Source organism: Asparagus officinalis, chromosome 10, assembly GCF_001876935.1.
Source record: "Asparagus officinalis chromosome 10, Aspof.V1, whole genome shotgun sequence".
Classification (NCBI taxonomy): domain Eukaryota; kingdom Viridiplantae; phylum Streptophyta; class Magnoliopsida; order Asparagales; family Asparagaceae; genus Asparagus; species Asparagus officinalis.
The window spans coordinates 2,494,460-2,517,385 of record NC_033803.1 but is presented as its reverse complement, the minus strand read 5'-3'; the positions used below and the strand labels follow the sequence as shown (position 1 = coordinate 2,517,385).

General features: G+C 38.4%; 3 protein-coding genes across 8 annotated transcripts; 1 reads left to right on the top strand and 2 right to left on the bottom strand.

Annotated features, from left to right (window-relative positions):
• Positions 580 to 2,900, top strand: LOC109824906 (WAT1-related protein At5g07050-like). The gene is made up of 6 exons (XM_020391534.1): positions 580 to 876; positions 993 to 1,172; positions 1,697 to 1,949; positions 2,055 to 2,213; positions 2,298 to 2,449; positions 2,624 to 2,900. The coding sequence occupies exons 1-6, from the start codon at positions 695 to 697 to the stop codon at positions 2,766 to 2,768; spliced, it is 1,071 nt and encodes a 356-aa protein (XP_020247123.1). The 5' UTR covers positions 580 to 694; the 3' UTR covers positions 2,769 to 2,900.
• Positions 13,781 to 17,885, bottom strand: LOC109825162 (probable cinnamyl alcohol dehydrogenase 1). Of its 6 annotated transcripts, none has more exons than XM_020391913.1 (8): positions 16,654 to 17,885; positions 16,467 to 16,561; positions 15,783 to 15,879; positions 15,419 to 15,532; positions 14,823 to 15,053; positions 14,445 to 14,730; positions 14,194 to 14,344; positions 13,781 to 14,097 (listed from the first exon to the last, which is right to left on the bottom strand). In XM_020391913.1, the coding sequence occupies exons 2-8, from the start codon at positions 16,516 to 16,518 to the stop codon at positions 13,901 to 13,903; spliced, it is 1,128 nt and encodes a 375-aa protein (XP_020247502.1). In that variant the 5' UTR covers positions 16,519 to 16,561; positions 16,654 to 17,885; the 3' UTR covers positions 13,781 to 13,900. The 6 variants fall into 6 exon arrangements, with proteins under 6 accessions (XP_020247502.1, XP_020247504.1, XP_020247503.1 ...); XM_020391915.1 differs by having other exon boundaries at positions 15,783 to 15,876; XM_020391914.1 differs by having other exon boundaries at positions 16,467 to 16,556.
• Positions 19,744 to 22,118, bottom strand: LOC109825164 (probable cinnamyl alcohol dehydrogenase 1). Its single transcript, XM_020391920.1, has 8 exons — positions 22,050 to 22,118; positions 21,748 to 21,879; positions 21,501 to 21,614; positions 20,904 to 21,134; positions 20,690 to 20,811; positions 20,457 to 20,620; positions 20,206 to 20,356; positions 19,744 to 20,110 (listed from the first exon to the last, which is right to left on the bottom strand). The coding sequence occupies exons 2-8, from the start codon at positions 21,828 to 21,830 to the stop codon at positions 19,914 to 19,916; spliced, it is 1,062 nt and encodes a 353-aa protein (XP_020247509.1). The 5' UTR covers positions 21,831 to 21,879; positions 22,050 to 22,118; the 3' UTR covers positions 19,744 to 19,913.

The window sequence follows — 22,926 nt, the reverse complement described above, 5'->3', positions numbered from 1 at the left end:
TAAAAAAGCTGATGTAGCAACATTCACTTTCCATTTACTTTTTTCATTCACTTTCCAAGACCCAAACCAAAATAAAAAGATTAAAAAAAAGAGTAAGTGAGACCATTTTTCATTTTACAGTCCACTTTCTATTTACTCTCGAGTTGCCAAACACGCTCGTGAACTTTTTTGACCCTTGTAATTGAAAAAAAAAGCAATTGGTGATCTATTCTCGCGAATATAACTATAGGGGATCTATCCGTCTCCTTGAACTTTTTAAATGATTTTAAGAGTCAAAAACTCAGGGGGTCCATTTGCACAAATAGAGCTGCGTGGGCTCTATTTGCAATTGGGTGATACTATAGGGGGTCTATTCGTAATTTACCCTTTTAAATAAGCTCAACTTGTCTAGTTAATGAATTTTCTGCTTATCTTATCCTAATTACCTATAAAAGGATAAACACAACCATGCAACCAGCTGCATCATCAAGCACATCAAACCTTTTATGGCATACACCCCCTCTTCCGAAAAGAAGTAGCAAATGTTGCTTCCATGAGTATGAAATCCACTAAAAGAAAATCAATTAAAAAAAAATCTCCGCTACAGGAAGACTAGTGCCAGTGCCTGTACTCCAAATACCTATATAAGATATCAATACACAACAATAACATAAGGAACAAACTGAAGACGTAACTTCATTCCAACACAGAGAGGATGAGCTCCATGAAAGCCATTGCACCTTATTTGGGCATGATTGTAGTCCAATTAGCTTATGGAGGATCCAACATTTTAGGCAAGCTCGCCATAGAGCGAGGACTCAGCTACCTCGTCTTCACCGTCTATCGTCATCTCATCGCCATGACAATCTTCGGTCCTCTCTCCTATGTTCTTGAAAGGTCAGGCCATCGATACCAAAGTTTATTTTTGCTCATTTGATACCCTGACGTTTCAGGAAATTGAACTTTGGTGCCTTTAATTTTTTTCCGTTGATCAAACGTTGGCTTGTATATAGGAAACAAAGGCCACATCTTTCATTGTCGATACTCATGAAGATCTTCGTCCTCACATTGTTTGGAGCAACGATACATCTGAATGTATTTTATGTAGGGCTTGATTATGCACCCCCAACTGTGGCAAGTGCTTTGAGCAGTGCAATTCCTGTTCTTACTTTTACCCTGGCCGTCTTATTTAGGTGAGCTCATATACATAAGCATATCAAGATAGTTCATACACATTATTCATAATTAAAATAATCACATGATTTTAATCAAATTCAAAAAAAATATAGACCCCACAACAATATAGACCCCACATCAAGATTCTACTCAAAGTTCAAAAGAACATAGACTGAAAAGCATGGTTCTACTCTGAAATTTCAGAATAAATCACATGATTCTAAAAATATGTTTACCATTGTACCTTTCCAGACAAGAAAAAGAGCATGCTCCAATGCTTACATGTGTGCACATAAATTACCAATAAGTTGTTGGCCCAGTGGTAGTCAAGTTGGTCCCCAAGCGGGCTCCTACCTCTTGGAAAGATTTTGAAGCCCGGAAGTGACACTTGTTGGGAGAGGTAGCCACCAGCCCCGAATAGGACTGGTCCCATCTCCAATGTGGGGGTGGGGACAATTGTGGTTAGAGACCAAAAAAAATAAAGTATGCACATAAATTTATTGAGATTGGTTCATAGAATTTTCAATTTTCTTCTTACCAGGATGGAAGAGGTCAAGATTAAAAATGCAAAGGGGAAAGCAAAGATAATAGGAGCTTTAGTTTGTATTACTGGAGCTATTTTATTTACTTTTTGGCAAGGTCCTCTCCTCCCCGGATTTGTTAAGAGGCCTTTGATTACAGTTCAAGGAAAAAACTCTGGCAATGGATCAAAACATTATAAAGATGATTGGATCAAAGGTTCCCTTCTTATATTCATCGCCAATATCACATTTAGTGTATGGCTCATTCTTCAGGTTAGTCTCCTTCAATGTGTTGTTGTGATCCTTCTCAACATTGCATACTTCGGTTAAAAAGCTTACGAAGATTGAACCAAAAAAGCTTTGATGATTTTTCTGCAGGCAAAAGTTTACGAGGTTTATCCAGCAAGATTATCGATGAACACCCTAATCTGCTTCTTCGCATCCCTTCAGTCTGCAGCACTTGCCCTCATCTTTGACAGGAATGCATATTCTTGGAAATTAGAATGGGACATACAACTTATAACAATCATATACTCAGTATATAACTTTGTCCTCTCATTTATTAATAGAAAACCTTATCGATTCTCGAAGATTTCAGTAATAAGTTATGGCTTTGTGCAGGGAATTGTGATATCTGGCCTTACATATTACTTGCAAACCTTTTGTATCAGCAAGAGAGGACCAGTATTTACTGCTATGTTCTCTCCACTAAACCTTGTTCTAGTGGCACTCTTCTCTGCTTTCTTTTTTGCTGAAAGACTTCATTTGAGCAGGTATGCAGGGAAAAAAAGAGCGAGGGAAATAACCGATTCTTTGTGAATAAATTGATCCTGGTTTAGTACGTAATTCTAGTAAAAAAACATACTATTTAACGTAAAATTATTTTATTTATAGATGTTTTGTATATGCGAACGACATCAAATTAACAATGTAATGGATTTTTATAGCTTGATTGGAGCTTTTGCCATAATTTCGGGAGTTTACATGGTACTGTGGGGGAAAAGCAAAGACTGTGACAGCAAAGTATCTGATGAAGACGAGAAAAGAGGTGCAAAGGTTTTATCATCAAGCACTGAATGCAATCCTGTGTAACGTGAAAGTGGTGATTGGGTATGAATAAACTTATTTCGGACGCATCTATTTCCTCATCAGGGATCTAATGGGAGTCTTTTTCTTTGTATTTCCTTTTTCCTTTTCGAAGATAAATGTAATCTTTTGTTCTCATGCAAAGTTTGTCAGGCAATATTGTGCTCCGTAGTTGCTAATGTAGTTATGCAGAAGAATTGTTATCGCAACTCCTAAAACAATTTAAATCCTGAGATTGACAAAATTTGGACCCGTATTGACGAAAGTTGAATTAGAATTCATATGTAAATTGGTTCAAACTTCCCTCATTTTCGTCTAAAAAGTCTAATATTAGCACATTAAGTTTCATAATTGATTTAAAAAACACATATGATTTAAATTCTGCGTTTTCCTTATAATCAGCAAGCTAATTTCATCTCCTTCACACAATCCAGAAAAATATCACCATTTTCTCAAATAAAGAAGAACATTTTACCAAGGCCTGGGCCATCTTATTCTGTACACACTTCTGAAGACCCAAAAAAAAAACACACACACGCGCACACAAAACAACTTTTCCTACTATATTCATAAATACATGAAAACACACGCATGCTCAAATTTTCATGATCTCTCCATTGATTACACACCTATTCTATATTGTTAGGCCGTTGTCTGTATAATTTCTCTTGTTTGAATAATAACAAACTCTCATTTGATACTAATATTGGTTTGATATGTTGTAGTACATGTAAATACATACTCCAACTTCTACCACATTTAGGATATCTATTTCTTGGTCTTATTGTGAGAGAATACCATAGAATTAGAGAGAGAAAAAGAGAAGTTCTAGGATTTGATATTGAGAGATCTTGAAGAGAGTTTTTTATTCCTCGAAGCGTTGTTGAATTCTCACTCATCGCACACAACATCTTCTGATCGTTCCAGTGAGGCGAGTTGCCTTGAAATTGATCTTCTTTACCGTTCTCCATCAAGCTTCACTTATATCCTCTGAGGGATGGTGTGCTTTATCGAAAGCGCTATAAGATTATTGTTATTATGAGCTTAACTATTTTGTATTTGGTTTTACTTTAAACTTCTTTTACGATGTACTCAAATTGGTTGAATTGAGGGTTGAGACTAGTTAGGATTAGAAGTTGCTTTTTGTGGGAGTAAGGTTAGATGAATGGTTTCGAGTAAATACTAGGATGCAGTCTTGTAAGTCTACTGAATCAGGTTTTGATTCAAGTAAATTCTTGTCATAGTGAGGAAGCCCGTTCATGAGAAAGAAGAGTGAACGTATAATTGTTTATCTAAACCACTATAAAATCTCATGCCTTCTTGGTTGGTTACTTTTAGTAATTGTTATTTTATTTATCGCTTTTGTTTGATTTTTTTTCCAATGCATATTTTGTATTTTGACGAAAAACGGTAGCAATCCTATTCACCTCCCTCTAGGCTTGCATCTCAGATCCAGTAAGTGGTATCAGAGCCTTGTTACCCATTTTTAGCATTCACAACTTAGGATAGAGATGTCTAATTTGATCCTAATTTAATAATTATAATAATAAACGTACTAAATAACATAAAATTATTTTGTTTATAAATGTTTTGTATATTCTAAGGATATCAAATTAATAATTTTATGGATTTTATAGCGTGATTAATGGAGCTCCCGTCATAATTTCTGGAAAAGCAGAGATTCTGATGGCAGGCAAAGGATGTGATGAAGACGGGAAATTTTTTTGCAAAAGTTGTCTCCAATCCTGAATGCCATCTTGTTTAACGTGGAAGTGATGATTGGACATGAACCTGGACGTATTTCAGACGCATCTATTTCCTCCTCAAAAGTTTTAAAGGGAGCCTTTTTCTTTGTATTTCCTTTTTCCGTTACAAAGATAAATGTAATCTTTTTGATCTCATGCAAATTTTGTCAGATAATATTGTGCTCCATAGTTGCCAATGTTACTATGCAGAATAATCGTTACCTCAACTCCTAAGACAATTTAAATTCTGAGATTGACAAATTTTGAACCGGGTTGATGAAAGTCGAATTAGGATTCACATGTAAATTGGTTCAACCTTACATCATTTTAGTCAAAAAAGTCAAATGTTAGAAGATTGATTAAGTTTCATAATTAATTAAAAATAAAAATAAAATGATGTAACTTCTATGTTTTACCCATATAATAATCTGCAAGGTAATTTCTGTTAGTCTAAGGGATGTAGACTCAAAGCTGAAATCAAACAAATTGTTGGATAGCAAGTTTCCTAATCTATTTTGGTAACATGATTTTTAATCTGTTTTGGTAATAGATTATTAGAATTCCTAATATGTTTTGTTTTTTGTTTTAGAATTACTAGTCTGTTTTGGTTTTAGGTTTTCTATATATATAGAACGCCTTAGAAGAGATTAGACATCAGAAAAAGAGGGTTTTGAGAGAATTCCTCAGAGAGATCTTAGAGAAATTAGATCCTATTTGAGGGCATTGTAATCTTCTTCAATATTAATCAAAGAATTGTGTGGTGTTGCTCCCGAGGACGTAGGCACGATTGCCGAACCTCGTTAAATTTTGTGTATTTTTTCTTGTTTACTTTCATGCAAGTTTTTTATCTTTTATTTGTTGTGATTTTTCCTACTTTCCTTCTTCAAACACAAGGCCTGGAAGGACAATGGTTCGATTTGATTATTTTGAATCCCCAATAACTGGTATCAGAGCTTCGTTCAGAAGGATTGTGAGAGAGTCATGGTAGGGAAAAGCAAATCTAAGATCGAGAAGTTTGACGGTTCAGACTTCTCATACTGAAAGTCGCAGATGGAGGACTATTTGTACCAGAAGGACTTGTATCGTCTGTTGATGGGTAAGGCTAAAGGAAAGAAGAAAGAAGAGTCAGACAAGGATTGAGAGATACTAGATAGGAAGACTCTAGGGCAAATCCGGTTATCCCTCGTCAAGACAGTCACACACAACATATTGAAGGAGAAGACGACGGTGAGGCTTATGGAAGGGCTCGTGAAGATGTACGAGCAACCGTCTGCCACAAACAAGGTGCATCTCGTCAAGACACTCTTTAATCTCAAGATGACAGAAGAACGCTCCTTCACAATGCACCTCAGCGAGTTCAACACGATTGTTGATCAACTCATATATGTAGACATCACGTTCGATGATGAAGTGCAGGACCTATTGATTCTATCACAGTTGTCGGATAGTTGGGCAGGTTGTGTGACGGCAATCAGTAATTCGGCAGGGAAGGATAAGTTCAACCTGAGCGAAGTTGTTAGCATGATTCTATCCAAGGAGGTTAGAAGGAAATCGTCCAAATCAGAAGGTTTAGGTTTAGCCCTAAATCTCGAGCAGAGAGGCAGAAGCCAGAAGAAGGGTAATCAGAACAGGAATCAGTCAAGTCAACCAAGAAGAGGTCGAACTCAAAAGTTAGACCTATCAAAGAAAGTGTTGAAACTGCGGTCAGGAGGGCCATATGTCTTCAGTGTGTAAAGCACAAAAGAAGGACGCGAATGAGCAGGAGGCTCATCTCGTGCAGGATGCATTGATCCTCACTATGGATAGTGATTCTATTCCTAGGTCATCGACTCAGGAGCCTCGTTCCACGCCATTACTAATAGAAAGCTTCTTCATAACTATGTATCAGGGGACTTTGGAAAAGTATACTTGGGGGATAATGAACAATGTAGTGTTATTGGAAGAGGAGATGTACAAATAGTAAATACTAGGATGCAGTCTTGTAAGTCTACTGAATCAGGTTTTGATTCAAGTAAATTCTTGTCATAGTGAGGAAGCCCGTTCATGAGAAAGAAGAGTGAACGTATAATTGTTTATCTAAACCACTATAAAATCTCATGCCTTCTTGGTTGGTTACTTTTAGTAATTGTTATTTTATTTATCGCTTTTGTTTGATTTTTTTTCCAATGCATATTTTGTATTTTGACGAAAAACGGTAGCAATCCTATTCACCTCCCTCTAGGCTTGCATCTCAGATCCAGTAAGTGGTATCAGAGCCTTGTTACCCATTTTTAGCATTCACAACTTAGGATAGAGATGTCTAATTTGATCCTAATTTAATAATTATAATAATAAACGTACTAAATAACATAAAATTATTTTGTTTATAAATGTTTTGTATATTCTAAGGATATCAAATTAATAATTTTATGGATTTTATAGCGTGATTAATGGAGCTCCCGTCATAATTTCTGGAAAAGCAGAGATTCTGATGGCAGGCAAAGGATGTGATGAAGACGGGAAATTTTTTTGCAAAAGTTGTCTCCAATCCTGAATGCCATCTTGTTTAACGTGGAAGTGATGATTGGACATGAACCTGGACGTATTTCAGACGCATCTATTTCCTCCTCAAAAGTTTTAAAGGGAGCCTTTTTCTTTGTATTTCCTTTTTCCGTTACAAAGATAAATGTAATCTTTTTGATCTCATGCAAATTTTGTCAGATAATATTGTGCTCCATAGTTGCCAATGTTACTATGCAGAATAATCGTTACCTCAACTCCTAAGACAATTTAAATTCTGAGATTGACAAATTTTGAACCGGGTTGATGAAAGTCGAATTAGGATTCACATGTAAATTGGTTCAACCTTACATCATTTTAGTCAAAAAAGTCAAATGTTAGAAGATTGATTAAGTTTCATAATTAATTAAAAATAAAAATAAAATGATGTAACTTCTATGTTTTACCCATATAATAATCTGCAAGGTAATTTCTGTTAGTCTAAGGGATGTAGACTCAAAGCTGAAATCAAACAAATTGTTGGATAGCAAGTTTCCTAATCTATTTTGGTAACATGATTTTTAATCTGTTTTGGTAATAGATTATTAGAATTCCTAATATGTTTTGTTTTTTGTTTTAGAATTACTAGTCTGTTTTGGTTTTAGGTTTTCTATATATATAGAACGCCTTAGAAGAGATTAGACATCAGAAAAAGAGGGTTTTGAGAGAATTCCTCAGAGAGATCTTAGAGAAATTAGATCCTATTTGAGGGCATTGTAATCTTCTTCAATATTAATCAAAGAATTGTGTGGTGTTGCTCCCGAGGACGTAGGCACGATTGCCGAACCTCGTTAAATTTTGTGTATTTTTTCTTGTTTACTTTCATGCAAGTTTTTTATCTTTTATTTGTTGTGATTTTTCCTACTTTCCTTCTTCAAACACAAGGCCTGGAAGGACAATGGTTCGATTTGATTATTTTGAATCCCCAATAACTGGTATCAGAGCTTCGTTCAGAAGGATTGTGAGAGAGTCATGGTAGGGAAAAGCAAATCTAAGATCGAGAAGTTTGACGGTTCAGACTTCTCATACTGAAAGTCGCAGATGGAGGACTATTTGTACCAGAAGGACTTGTATCGTCTGTTGATGGGTAAGGCTAAAGGAAAGAAGAAAGAAGAGTCAGACAAGGATTGAGAGATACTAGATAGGAAGACTCTAGGGCAAATCCGGTTATCCCTCGTCAAGACAGTCACACACAACATATTGAAGGAGAAGACGACGGTGAGGCTTATGGAAGGGCTCGTGAAGATGTACGAGCAACCGTCTGCCACAAACAAGGTGCATCTCGTCAAGACACTCTTTAATCTCAAGATGACAGAAGAACGCTCCTTCACAATGCACCTCAGCGAGTTCAACACGATTGTTGATCAACTCATATATGTAGACATCACGTTCGATGATGAAGTGCAGGACCTATTGATTCTATCACAGTTGTCGGATAGTTGGGCAGGTTGTGTGACGGCAATCAGTAATTCGGCAGGGAAGGATAAGTTCAACCTGAGCGAAGTTGTTAGCATGATTCTATCCAAGGAGGTTAGAAGGAAATCGTCCAAATCAGAAGGTTTAGGTTTAGCCCTAAATCTCGAGCAGAGAGGCAGAAGCCAGAAGAAGGGTAATCAGAACAGGAATCAGTCAAGTCAACCAAGAAGAGGTCGAACTCAAAAGTTAGACCTATCAAAGAAAGTGTTGAAACTGCGGTCAGGAGGGCCATATGTCTTCAGTGTGTAAAGCACAAAAGAAGGACGCGAATGAGCAGGAGGCTCATCTCGTGCAGGATGCATTGATCCTCACTATGGATAGTGATTCTATTCCTAGGTCATCGACTCAGGAGCCTCGTTCCACGCCATTACTAATAGAAAGCTTCTTCATAACTATGTATCAGGGGACTTTGGAAAAGTATACTTGGGGGATAATGAACAATGTAGTGTTATTGGAAGAGGAGATGTACAAATACAATTGAAGCGCTTCAAGTGGAATCTGAAGAACGTGAGGCACATATCGAAGCTGAAGAGGAATCTTATTTTGTTTTGGTAGGACAGCTTGGAGCAGAAAGCTATGTTTCGACATTCATCGGGGATTCGTGAAGGATCTCTAACGGTACTATGATTGTTGCCTGGGGCAACAAAACATGAATTCTCTACCTCACCTCACATGTGAGTGACACCCTCGTAATTGTAGCTGGCAAGGAGAGTACGGATCTGTGGCACAATAGATTGGAACACATGAGAGAGAAGGGGATGAAGATTCTACATTCACAGGGAAAGCTAACCAGCATCGATTTCGTAAAAATCGATATTTGCGAGGACTGCACCTTTGGAAAGAAGAAGAGAGTTAGTTTCCAGAAGGATGGAAGGCCGCCTAAAGCTCAGATGCTAGAGTTAGTTCATACCAATATATGGGGTCCATCTAGTGTATCTTCTCTTGACGGTTCGACGTACTATGGCACTTTTATTGACGATCACTCGAGGAAGGTGTGAGTATACTTCATGAAGCACAAGTCAGAGGTGTTCGAGATCTTCAAAAAGTGGAAAGCCATCATGGAGAATGAGACAGATCTAAAAGTGAAATGTTTGAGATTAGACAACGATTGAGAATACGAGCTGGAGGAGTTCAAGATGCTCTGTGCTCTAAATGAGATTCGTTTGGAGAGGACCACTCCAGGGACGTTGCAACAAAACGGCGTTGCAGAGAGGATGAATAGGACATTGACGGAGCATGCCAGGAGTATGCGATTACATGCAGGTCTGTCTAAGATATTTTGGACGTATGAGGTGCATACGGTAGCTTACTTGATTAATCATGGGCCATCAGTTCTATTGGATTACGTGATTCTAGAGGAGGTTTGGAGTGGCAAGAAGATCACTCACATTTGCGAGTATTTGGTTGTGTGGCATATGTTCATATTAGTGACCATGTCAGGGACAAGCTACAGGCTAAGTCACATAAGTACATATTCATTGGATACGTCATTGACGAGTTCAAGTATCATCTTTAGGATGAGAATAACAGAAAGATCATCAGAAGTAGGGATGTGATATTCAATGAGGAGGTGATATACAAGAACATGGACAATGCCAATGATAGCCAAAGCAGTGGAAGCAGCATTAGGAATACAGGTGGATCCGAGTATATAGATTTGAAGGAACTTCCAGATGGGGGCCACAAAGTCAATTCAGACCGAAGAACGAAAGAGGCTTCAGATAGTGGAGAACCAGAGTGCTATGAGGAGGCTATGCAAGTGAGTGAATCTCAGCAGTGGGAGCATGTGATGTAATAGGAAATAGATTCTCTACACACTAATGAGACATGTGAGTTAGTCTAGCTACCTACACAGAAGAAAACCTTGCATAAAAAATGGGTCTATTGGGTCAAGTAGGAGAGTAATGGAAGCAAGAGAAACAAGGCCAGATTTGTCGTGAAGAGGTTCTAACAACGGGAATGAGTGGACTATACGAAGATATTTTTCCTCGTTGTGAAGCTCACCACCATCAGAGTGGTGTTGACCTTAGTAGCTGCAGAAGATCTCTACCTTGAGTAATTATATATAAAAACTATCTTTCTTCATGGTGACTTGGATGAAGAAATCTACATGAAACAACATGTTGGCTTCATTAAAGAAGGAAAGAAAGAGATGGTGTGTAAGCTCAAGAAGAGTTTGTACGGATTGAAACAGGCCCCGAGACAGTGGTACAAGAAGTTCGACAACTTCATGCAGAACAATGGCTCCAGAAGATGCAATTCTGATCATTGTTGCTACTTCAAGAGGTTCGAGTCCCCTTTTATTATATTGTTTTTGTATGTTGATGATATGTTAGTTACAGGACCGAGTTTAGAGGAGATAAACAACTTGAAGAAGCAGTTGGCAAAGAAGTTTGCTATGAAGGATCTGGGTGCAGCGAAGCAGATTCTAGGGATGCGAATCAGTAGAAATAAAGCTGAAGGGACGTTGAGGTTGAGTCAAGCTGAATACATCAAGAAGGTATTTCAGAGGTTCAACATGCAGAATGCTAAGATTGTTAGCACGCCCCTTGGAAGCAAATTTACGTTATCTGAAGAGCAATCGCCTAAGACAGATGCAGATAGAGAGCATATGAGCAGAGTGTTATATTCTTTGGTCATTGGGAGTCTCATGTACGTGATGGTTTGTACGAGGCCGGTCATTGCCTATGTAGTGAGAGTTGTGAGCAGGTTTGTAAGCAATCCAGGGAACAACATTGGGAGGCCATGAAGTGAATATTGTGCTACTTGAGAGGGACTACAGATAAACCACTATATTTCAGGAGGAAGGAGTTGGTACTGCAGGGATATGTGGATGCGGACTTCGCTGGTGATCATGATACGAGGCGGAGCACCACGGGGTATGTTTATATATTGGCGTCAACAGTAGTGAGTCGGGTTTCACGTCTACAGAAGATTGTAACTTTGTCTACAACTGAAGCCGAGTATGTCGCGGTGACTGAAGCAAGCAAGGAGATGATTTGGTTGAACGAGTGCCTAAAAGAGTTGGATCTGAAGCAAGGGAGAGGTGTTCTTTATTGTGATAGCTAGATCGCTATACATCTTATCAAAAATCCAGTATATCATGTCAGAACGAAACACATTGATGTACAATATTATTTTATACGCTCGTTGATTGAGGACGAGAAGTTACATCTAGAGAAGATTTTCGGGATTCAAAATCCTGTGGATATGTTGACGAAAGCAGTGACCGCTGACAAACTGGAGTTGTGCGTCACTTCAGTTAGCCTTCACGTGTAGGAGATGAAGGCGCCACACCAGGAGGATCGTCAGGATCGTCGGGTTGATGATGATTAAACAATGGATTTTTTCCGTGTTGGAGGATGCTTGCAAAGAAGGGAGAGTTCGAGTGAGCTCGTTGATTGTGCTTTGGGTCTCCAAGTGGGAGATTGTTAGTCTAAGGGATGTAGACTCAAAGGTAAAATTAAACAAATTGTTGGATAGCAGGTTTCCTAATCTGTTTTGGTAACATAATTCTTAATCTGTTTGGTAACATGATTCTTAATCTATTTTGGTAACAGGTTATTATGATTTCTAATCTGTTTTGTTTTGGTTTTAGAATTCCTAGTCTGTTTTGGTTTTAGGTTTTCTATATATATGGAACGCCTTAAAAGATATTAGACATCAGAAAAAGTGGGTTTTGAGAGAATTCTTCAGAGAGATCTCAGAGAGATTAGATCCTATTTGTGGGCATTGTAATCTTCGGTTTTGAGAGAATTCTTCAGAGAGATCTCAGAGAGATTAGATCCTATTTGTGGGCATTGTAATCTTCTTTAATATTAATCAAAGAGAGATTAGATCCTATTTGTGGGCATTGTAATCTTCTTTAATATTAATCAAAGAATTGTGTGGTGTGGCTCTTGAGGACGTAGGCACGATTGCCGAACCTCGTTAAATTTGGTGTTTTCTTTCTTGTTTACTTTCCTGCAAGTTTTTTATCTATTTTTTGTTGTGATTTTTCCTACTTTCCTACTCTCAAATACAAGGTCCGGAAGGGTAAATGTTTGATTTGATTGTTTCGAATCCCCAACAATTTCGTCCCCCATAATCTGCAAGGTAATATCATCTCCTTCACACAATCCAAAAGTATAACCATTTTCTCAAACAAAGGATAAAAAGTTGCAAAAGTCTAATCAGTTTTGAAGACAAATAAGAAGTCCTAATGTTGGGATTTTTAGATCTCACAAAACCCCCGAAAATGACCAAATGCAGGAAATAGAATCACACAAAATTTAACATGGAAAATCCTTAATAGGGAAAAATCCTGGCTACGCCACTGCTTTCACGTTCTTGCCTTTTTGCATTAATGGTCATCATTAGTGTAACCCATTATGATGTTTTTGTGCTTAATGATGTTTGTAGGTCCTCTGAAACGCCTAATCAAGGGGCAACCTTGCAACTAATCACTAAGCAAGGTCCATCTTTACAGTTCATCCCTAAGCAAGACGCATCTTTCCTCAGATACACTTGGCCTACTATGGGACTCGCGTCCCTTCTGAAGAAGTTTGGAGGCCACTTAATTTTGTCAGCCATATTTCATAGTACGTACTCTTGGATGGCGTTACTGATATCAGAGTTTCTTAACTGCGTTTTGTTTTGCATTTGACAAGAATACAGTGCCTTTATCTTTTGTTGCTGTTGGATTTCCTGGAAACCGCACCATGTGAGTTAATATCGAATAAGCTTCTGGGACGTGAATACCTTTAAATTCTTGCCTCGATGGTGCATGAGAAGTTTGAGCCTTTTCGGGTTTTTTTTTTAAATATAAAAAACTTGTTGTCCAATTTATTTTCTTCGTCAGAAGTTTAGGAGGTGGCTTCTAAAATTAGAAAGATTTACCCTGAATGGATTTCTGAGGATGTGATGTGAAATATGCTCCATGGCTGAATCTCTCAGCGTTGTTTTTGTGAAGCAACACGAAAGTAGTTACCATTTTTCTCTCTTTTGTCAATGAATGTGAGTTTCATGCTTGTAGCTAGGATTGGTCCAAAGATATTGGAGGACTGTCAGTTTAATTTATATGCTAATGATTCTTGTTGTGCTTTGTGTACCTCTGAAATCCACTCAATAGTAGAGCAACAGGTTGAGTCATGAGAGGCAACACATCGAAGACCAAAGAACGTTTACACAAGGCATAAAAGGATAGTATCCAAAACAAAAACTTCATTGAAACTTTTACGCATCTTTTGTATACCATTGTAGGATCATCCACTCCTTAAGTATTTAAAACAAATACCATTGTAGTGTTATTCACTCGATAGATAATTTATTGTAGTGTTATTCACTTGATAGATAATTTATTGGTATGTTTTCCAAGGTAGACATCGAAATATCAAATTTTCACTTGAGGGAGTTCTCAATATCAATCACAAACCGATACTTCACGTCCTTCTTGATCATTCTCTCAAGTGCCTCATTTATATACTGAATCGGAATAATTTCAACCTCTGGAAAAATCTTGTTGGCTGCACTAAACTCTAGCATTTCCTGTGTATCTTTTGAACCGCCCGTTATGCTCCCTGAAACAGTTTTTGCACCTGTCACAAATATTCAATAGATATTTAGTATCCAAAAACTATAAAAACAAGCTCGAAGAAAGTGGGGTTGATCAAGATTTAGAGCCAAAATGATACCGAAATTAAGACTTGCAGGGCTCATTTTGATCTCACTAGGAAAACCCACAAGCACCATAACTCCATAAACTTTCAAGAGTGACATATAAGGATCAAAAGGGTGATCACCAGCAGCAGTGTCGACAATGAAGTCAAGGGTACCTGCTAAAGACTGAAATGGAAAAACACGAAAAAGTACATGAAGAACAATGGAAAATCTGAAACATCCAAGACAGTTGGGATCAAAATATTGTGATATACGATAAACATACCTGCATCTCCTGAGCATCTGATGATATAACAAATCTATCTGCTCCGAGAAGTTTCAAAGCTTCCTCTCTTTTGGATTTGCTAGTACTAAAAACAGTAACTTTTAAACCAAACGCTTTTCCAAATTTTACCGCCATATGACCTAGGCCACCAAGACCAATAACACCAAGAGATTTACCCGGTTGATTCATATTATGACGTATCATAGGCGAATACACTGTAATTCCTGCACATAGTAATGGTGCTGCCTTTTCAAGTGGATAACCACTAGGTATAATGTAACAATACCTGTTGATTCATAATGGGGTAAAGAACTCAGTAATGTCAAATTTCACGAAACTCCCCTAAACTTTATAAATCGGAGAAGAAGAAATCCTTGCCTCTCATGTACTACGATGTAACTTGAATATCCCCCTTTTGTGATTGTTCCATCCGAATCTAATCCGTTGAAAGTAAAAACTGGTCCTTTTGAGCAATGAACTTCTTGTTTCTCGTTGCAATATTGGCAATCTCTACACGAATTTACGTATGTACCAACACCGACATGATCACCAATTTTGAAACGTTTGATGTTGGAACCAACCTCTGTGACAATTCCAACAATCTCATGCCTGAAATGTTGATTAAAGAAATCAGTACATGTACCAAAAGGATTTATGTACTTAGTAATCTTTTATGTCACTCACCCAATGATTCACCTTCATATAACGCGTGAGTTAGAGACCAACTACGTGCATTGACATGGTCCAAATATGTATAGGTGAAACGAAAAAAAAAATTACGGTTGTTTCTAGGGAACGATTAAGCCCTGTACTCCAATTGTCGTGTAACGTTTTTCTCACGTTGAGAGTATTTTCCAACTACGAAACGATGTGATCGGAGATAATGTCATGCTAAAACTATGAGTGAGTATTTCTCAATTATGCTCCAAAACTGTATGGTGATACTCAAACCAACTCAAGAAAGTAAAACTTACCCGGGAACAAGGGGATAATTTGAGTCCCCCAATTTATTTCTCGTCCAACTGTAGTCAGCAAAACAAACTCCACAGTGTGTTATTCTAAGAGAAACATCATCATCTCCGACAACCCTGCACGAATTGAACAGATGCCCGATTACATTATTGTATGAAATATCAATCATGTGCGAATCGACAGTCAATAAAAAGATTATACATATACATGTATCTCAAAGTTTTGATAGATTTGTAAAGAACCAAGTGTTATTGTCCATGGGGTGGTATCATATAAGATGAAGAAATGGCAAATGTGATGCTTTCTTGTTATCTTTTCGTATACGTACACGCAAGAACATAATCAAAAATGCGGGGCCGAACGCACCTGCGATTAAATCTGTGAGGGGAGAGAACGCCAGAAGGATCCCTCGCTGCCCAACCGAGACAACTTCCGGTTTCACCGTCCATCGTTGAGCTCTCTGCTGAGGTAAGTAGATAGCATTACGGATTTGGATGAAATTTACTGCTTTAAATCTAAATAATACAGATGACAGATTGGTTTGATTTACTGGGGGGCAAAAAAAAAAGAAAAAAAAAGAAGAAAACCGTGCAAAAATAATCGCCAGACAAAGATTAATCCCACTAAAGATTCGAAAGGACGGTTATTACAGTTTGGAGGTAGTTACCTCAATCAAGCAAACAAGATGATCGAATTGGGTTTAATCTTCTCGAATGCTAACGAGGGATTTTAGGGGAAAGCTGAGATAAAAGGGAAAATGGTACAGGCACACCACCAACCACACCTTGGGACACACTCTCCTCTCTCAGCTACAGTGCATGGGGTCCACGTGAAATTTTTTTAAAAAATTTATGTGGGTCCCGTGTACTGTAGCTGAGAGAGGAGTGTGTCCCAAGGCGTGGTTGGTGGTGTGTCTGTAGTGCCACCCAGATAAAAGGGGCTGGTTTGATAAGTATACGCTGTTTTCTGATAATGTGTACTCCTATTTAACGTTTTTATTAGAGCGAGGGGAGTGCATCTATGAGCATGGAGGACTTCCACTTATCATACCCTCCAGATGATGTGGACGCCGGCCGCGTGTCAAGATTTCGTTTGGGACCATGAGTGTGAACACGTGACATCTGTGAATCAGGTGGCCACCTGATCTGGAGTAGGTTTGTTCGGTTTGGTCAGTTTTTTGTAAAGAAACCTAACCCAAAAAAAAGAAAAAGAAAAAAAAAGAAAGGCTAAATCGCACTTTATTTACAAACTGTCCAGGCCCTTGAATTGTCCGTTGTACTCGGCGCTAAACTCAAACTGTGTTTTGCTGTTCACGTGCTCGTTGTTCACGTGCTTGTGGCCCCCACATTCACAGGCCAAAGCAATTGCCTTTCGTCACGCATCAAATCGACATCAGCTCAGCCTTTTGTGACGCATCAAACTTCGGTCACTCAAGAATAACGACATTAGTCAATAGAGGGGCGCTAAAAGCACGGGTAGAGAAAGACCTCAACTCTTCTAGTAATACAAGATTCATTGTTCTGAGTTCAGAGAATTTCAGCGTTATTTCTAACTCAATATCACCCCTCTTTGTTGCAATGTCATCGTCTTCTTCATCGGCAATCACATGCTCCATACCATTGCATGCCCAAATTGATAATGATTCAAGGTATGGGAGGTGCACAATCCATGTAGCATTTTTCAGCCTGCCGCATGAGAGAAGCAGCAGTTGACGAACGTTCCGAAGCAGTGATCCACCAGAGAACGTGATCTTCTTCAATGCAGGATTGCCATACACATAAAACGATTTGGTTGATTCATGGACGACTCGGGACGCAACTGCCCAGCATCCTGATTGCCCGACTTTGTCGGTCCTGATTCTTCGGGGGAACCATATTGCTATGATCCCTGAGCGTTTCTTTCAAAACATGAATGCACTCACGTGCCTTGATATGTCATATAACAACATCAGTGAAATTCCTCCAGCTATCGGACGACTACTGCACTTAAGATACCTAGACTTAAGTTTCACTCCCATAAGTTCGCTGCCTGTGGAGTTGGGAGATCTGATCCAATTGAGGCGCTTGTCAGTGAATTTTTCAAGTTCTCTGAGAAGCATCCCTCATGGATTGATACCGAGATTACACAAACTAGCACAGCTGCAACTATTAGGTTCCGCATTTAAAGCATGAGATACTGAAGGTCAAGCAAGCATCGAAGAATTAGTGCTCTCCGAGATCACATCTCTATCTATCGATGTCAGAAGGCTCGACACACTGGAGCAACTCTCCAAAAATCGGCTGTTGTCCCTATGGAGGGTTGATATTAGAGAATTGGAAGGCGTGACAGCCCTCCCACTGCGACCGCTGCTTCGAAACGGCAACACAAGGCGCACCCTTCTCCACTTACTTATCTCAGACTGCGAGCACTTGGAAGAAGTAGATATAAGCTGCCATTCTGAAGAAGAATTCGACAACTTGGAAGTATTTTATGTGTATAGCAATCCTGCATTGAAGAAGATCACGTTCTTTGGTGGATCACTGCTTCGGAAACGTTCGTCAACTGCTTCTTCTCTCATGCGGCAGGCTGAAAAATGCTACATGGATTGTGCACCTCCCATACCTCGAATCATTATCAATTTGGGCATGCAATGGTATGGAGCATGTGATTGCCGATGAAGAAGACGATGACGTTGCAACAAAGAGGGGTGATATTGAGTAATGGTATGGAGCATGTGATTGCCGATGAAGAAGACGATGACGTTGCAACAAAGAGGGGTGATATTGAGTTAGAAATAACGCTGAAATTCTCTCGATGAAGAAGACGATGACGTTGCAACAAAGAGGGGTGATATTGAGTTAGAAATAACGCTGAAATTCTCTGAACTCAGAACAATGGATCTTGTATTACTAGAAGAGTTGAGATCTTTCTCTACCCGTGCTTTTAGCGCCTCTCTATTGACTAATGTCGTTATTCTCGAGTGTCCGAAGTTTGATGCGTCACAAAAGGCTGAGCTGATGTCGATTTGATGCGTCATGAAAGGCAATTGCTTTGGCCTGTGAATGTGGGGGCCACAAGCACGTGAACAGTGAGCACGTGAACAGCAAAACACAGTTTGAGTTTAGCGCTGAGTACAAAGAAGGATCCCTTGCTGCCCATCCGAGACAACTTCCGGTTTCACCGTCCATCGTTGAGCTCTCTGCTGAGGTAAGTAAATAGCATTACGGTACAAACTACCTGTATTTTTTGATGCAAAATTACGGATTTGGATGAAATTTACTGCTTTAAATCTAAATAATACAGATGACAGATTGGTTTGATTTACTGGGGGGCAAAAAAAAAAAACCATGCAAAAATAATCGCCAGACAAAGATTAAACCCACTAAAGATTCGAAAGAACGGTTGTTACAGTTTGGAAGCAGTTACCTCAATCAAGCAAACAAGATGATCGAATTGGGTTTAATCTTCTCGAATGCTAACGAGGGATTTGGGGGAAAGCTGAGGAAAAGGGGGCTGGTTTGATAAGTATACGCTGTTTTCTGATAATGTGTACTCCTATTTAACGTTTTTATTAGAGCGAGGGGAGTGCATCTATGAGCATGGAGGACTTCTACTTATCATACCCTCCAGATGATGTGGATACCGGCCGCGTGTCAAGATTTCGTTTGGGACCATGAGTGTGAACACGTGACATCTGTGGATCAGGTGGGCCACCTGATCTGGAGTAGGTCTGTTCTGTTTGGTTAAATTTTTGTAAAGAAACCTAACCTAAAAAAAAAAAAAAAGCTAACTTGCACTTGATGGCGTTTTGCTTTGTATTTGACAAGAATATGGTGCTTAATCTTTTGTTGCTGTTGGATTTCCTGAAATCTGCACCATGTGAGTTATATCGAATAAGCTTCTGGGACGTGAATACCTTAAATTTTTGCCTTGATGGCGCATGAGAAGTTTGAGCCTTTTCGATTTTTTTTAATATAAAAAATTTGATGTCCAATTTATTTTCTTCGTCAGAAGTTTAGGAGGTGGCTTCTGAAATTAGAAAGATGTATCCTTAATGGGTTTCTGAGGATGTGATGTGAAATATGCTCCATGGCTGAATCTCTCAGCGTTGTTTTTGTGAAGCAACAAGGAAGTAATTACCATTTTCTTTTGTCAATGAATGTGAGTTTCATACTTGTAGCTAGGATTGGTCCAAAGATATTGGAGAACTGTCAGTTTAATTTTTATGCTAATGATTCTTGTTGTGCTTTGTGTACCTCTGAAATCCACTCAACAGTAGAGCAACAGGTTGAGTCATGAGAGGCAACACACTGAAGACCATAGAATGTTTACACAAGGCATAAAAGGATAGTATCCAAAACAAAAACTTCATTGAAAGTTTTACGTATCTTTCGTATACCATTGTAGGATCTTTCACTCCATAAGTATTTAAAACAAATACCATTGTAGTGTTATTCACTCGATAGATAATTTATTGGTATGTTTTCCAAGGTAGACATCGATCGAAATATCAAATTTTCACTTGAGGGAGTTCTCAATATCAATCACAAACCGATACTTTACGTCCTTCTTGATCATTCTCTCAAGTGCCTCATTTATATACTGAATCGGAATAATTTCAACCTCTGGAAAAATCTTGTTGGCTGCACTAAACTCTAGCATTTCCTGTGTATCTTTTGTACCGCCCGTTATGCTCCCTGAAACAGTTTTTGCACCTGTCACAAATATTCAATAGATATTTAGTATCCAAAAACTATAAAAACAAGCTCGAAGAAGTGGGGTTGATCAAGATTTAGAGCCAAAATGATACCGAAATTAAGACTTGCAGGGCTCATTTTGATCTCACTAGGAAAACCCACAAGCACCATAACTCCATAAACTTTCAAGAGTGACATATAAGGATCAAAAGGGTGATCACCAGAAGCAGTGTCGACAATGAAGTCAAGGGTACCTGCTAAAGACTGAAATGAAAAAACACGAAAAAGTACATGAAGAACAATGGAAAATCTGAAACATCCAAGACAGTTGGGATCAAAATATTGTGATATACGATAAACATGCCTGCATCTCCTGAGCATCTGATGATATAACAAATCTATCTGCTCCGAGAAGTTTCAAAGCTTCCTCTCTTTTGGATTTGCTAGTACTAAAAACAGTAACTTTTAAACCAAACGCTTTTCCAAATTTTACCGCCATATGACCTAGGCCACCAAGACCAATAACACCAAGAGATTTACCCGGTTGATTCATATTATGACGTATCATAGGCGAATACACTGTAATTCCTGCACAACCAAGAGATTTACCCGGTTGATTCATATTATGACGTATCATAGGCGAATACACTGTAATTCCTGCACACAGTAATGGTGCAGCCTTTTCCAGTGGATAACCACTAGGTATAATGTAACAATACCTGTTGATTCATAATGGGGTAAAGAACTCAGCAATGTTAAATTTCACGAAACTCCCCTAAACTTTATAAATCGGAGAAGAAGAAATCCTTGCCTCTCATGTACTACGATGTAACTTGAATATCCCCCTTTTGTGATTGTTCCATCCGAATCTAATCCGTTGAAAGTAAAAACTGATCCTTTTGAGCAATGAACTTCTTGTTTCTCGTTGCAATATTGGCAATCTCTACATGAATTTACGTATGTACCAACACCGACGTGATCACCAATTTTGAAACGTTTGATGTTGGAACCAACCTCTGTGACAATTCCAACAATCTCATGCCTGAAATGTTGATTAAAGAAATCAGTACATGTACCAAAAGGATTTATGTACTCAGTAATCTTTTATGTCACTCACCCAATGATTCACCTTCATATAACGCGTGAGTTAGAGACCAACTAAGTGCATTGACATGGTCCAAATATGTATAGGTGAAACAAAAAAAAAAAATTACGGTTGTTTCTAGGGAACGATTAAGCCCTGTACTCCAATTGTCGTGTAAAGTTTTTCTCATGTTGAGAGTATTTTCCAACTACGAAACGATGTGATTGGAGATAATGTCATGCTAAAACTATGAGTGAGTATTTCTCAATTATGCTCCAAAACTGTATGGTGATACTCAAACCAACTCAAGAAAGTAAAACTTACCCGGGAACAAGGGGATAATTTGAGTCCCCCATTTTATTTCTTGTCCAACTGTAGTCAGCAAAACAAACTCCGCAGTGTGTTATTCTAAGAGAAACATCATCGTCTCCGACAACCCTGCACGAATCGAACAGATGCCCGGTTACATTATTGTATGAAATATCAATCATGTGCGAATCGACAGTCAATAAAAAAATTATACATATACATACACGCAAGAACATAATAAAAAATGCGGCGCCGAACGCACCTGCGATTGAATCTGTGAGGGGAGAGAACGCCAGAAGGATCCCTCGCCGCCCAACCGAGACAACTTCCGGTTTCACCGTCCATCGTTGAGCTCTCTGCTGAGGTAAGTAGATAGCAATACGGTACAAACTACCTGTACTTTTTTGATGCAAAATTACGGATTTGGATGAAATTTACTGCTTTAAATATAAATAATACAGATGACAGATTGGTTTGATTTACTGGGGGGCAAAAAAAAAAGAAAAAAAAAACCTGATCAAGATTCCGTTTGTAAATCTAAATAATACAGATGGCAGTAGTTACCTCAATCAAGCAAACAAGATGATCGAATTGGATTTAATCTTCTCGAATGTTAACGAGGGATTTGGGGGGGCAGCTGAGGAAAAAGGGGCTGGTTTGATAAGTATACGCTGTTTTCTGATAATGTGTACTCCTATTTAACGTTTTTATTAGAGCGAGGGGAGTGCATCTATGAGTGCGGAGGACTTCTACTTATCATACCCTCCAGATGATGTGGATGCCGACCGCGTGTCAAGATTTCGTTTGGGACCGTGAGTACGATCACGTGACATATGTGAATCAGGTGGCCACCTGATCTGGAGTAGGTCGGGAAAATTTACAAAATAATCCGTTTTTGCTAAGTATTTAGCAAAATAGACCGTTTTGCTAAATAATTAGCAAAATAAACCTCTTTTTGGCCAACAGGTCAAAAGAGGTCTATTTTGCAAAACAGCTCAGAAAACATACGAGACTACTAATCCCGTATATTTTCTGAGTCACTAATTTATAATTAAGTTAGCTCTAAACATACGGGACTAGTAGTCATATATGTTTTCTGAGTCTTGTTTTTCAAAATCGACTTGTTTTTTCAAAAAAGGTCTATTTTGCTAATTATTTAGTAAAACGGTCTATTTTGCTAAATAATTAGCAAAAATAAACTATTTTGCAAATTTTCCCGAGTAGGTCTGCTCTGTTTGGTCAGTTTTTTCGTAAAGAAACCTAACAAAAAAAAAGGCTAAAGTGCACTTGAATGCCGCTTAGTTTCATCAACCATAAATTTTTTTTCTTTAGATGAAACCAGCCTTGCATTTAGGTGACCGTTATTTTAAAACCGAGCAAATAAATATCTCATAGGGTTTAAATGTTACGTATAAATGTCCCGAAGTTTTAAATGTTACAC

Coding starts and splice junctions, on each gene's coding strand:
- LOC109824906 (XM_020391534.1), top strand. CDS start 695: ATGAGCTCCATGAAAGCCATTGCACCTTATTTGGGCATGATTGTAGTC. Junction 877..992: donor CTCTCCTATGTTCTTGAAAG/GTCAGGCCATCG, acceptor GCTTGTATATAG/GAAACAAAGGCCACATCTTT. Junction 1,173..1,696: donor ACCCTGGCCGTCTTATTTAG/GTGAGCTCATAT, acceptor TCTTCTTACCAG/GATGGAAGAGGTCAAGATTA.
- LOC109825162 (XM_020391913.1), bottom strand. CDS start 16,518: ATGGTCCCAAACGAAATCTTGACACGCGGCCGGCGTCCACATCATCTG. Junction 15,054..15,418: donor AATTATCCCCTTGTTCCCGG/GTAAGTTTTACT, acceptor TCAACATTTCAG/GCATGAGATTGTTGGAATTG. Junction 14,731..14,822: donor TACATCGTAGTACATGAGAG/GCAAGGATTTCT, acceptor ATGAATCAACAG/GTATTGTTACATTATACCTA.
- LOC109825164 (XM_020391920.1), bottom strand. CDS start 21,830: ATGGACGGTGAAACCGGAAGTTGTCTCGGTTGGGCGGCGAGGGATCCT. Junction 20,812..20,903: donor TACATCGTAGTACATGAGAG/GCAAGGATTTCT, acceptor ATGAATCAACAG/GTATTGTTACATTATACCTA. Junction 20,111..20,205: donor CCCTGCAAGTCTTAATTTCG/GTATCATTTTGG, acceptor TATTTGTGACAG/GTGCAAAAACTGTTTCAGGG.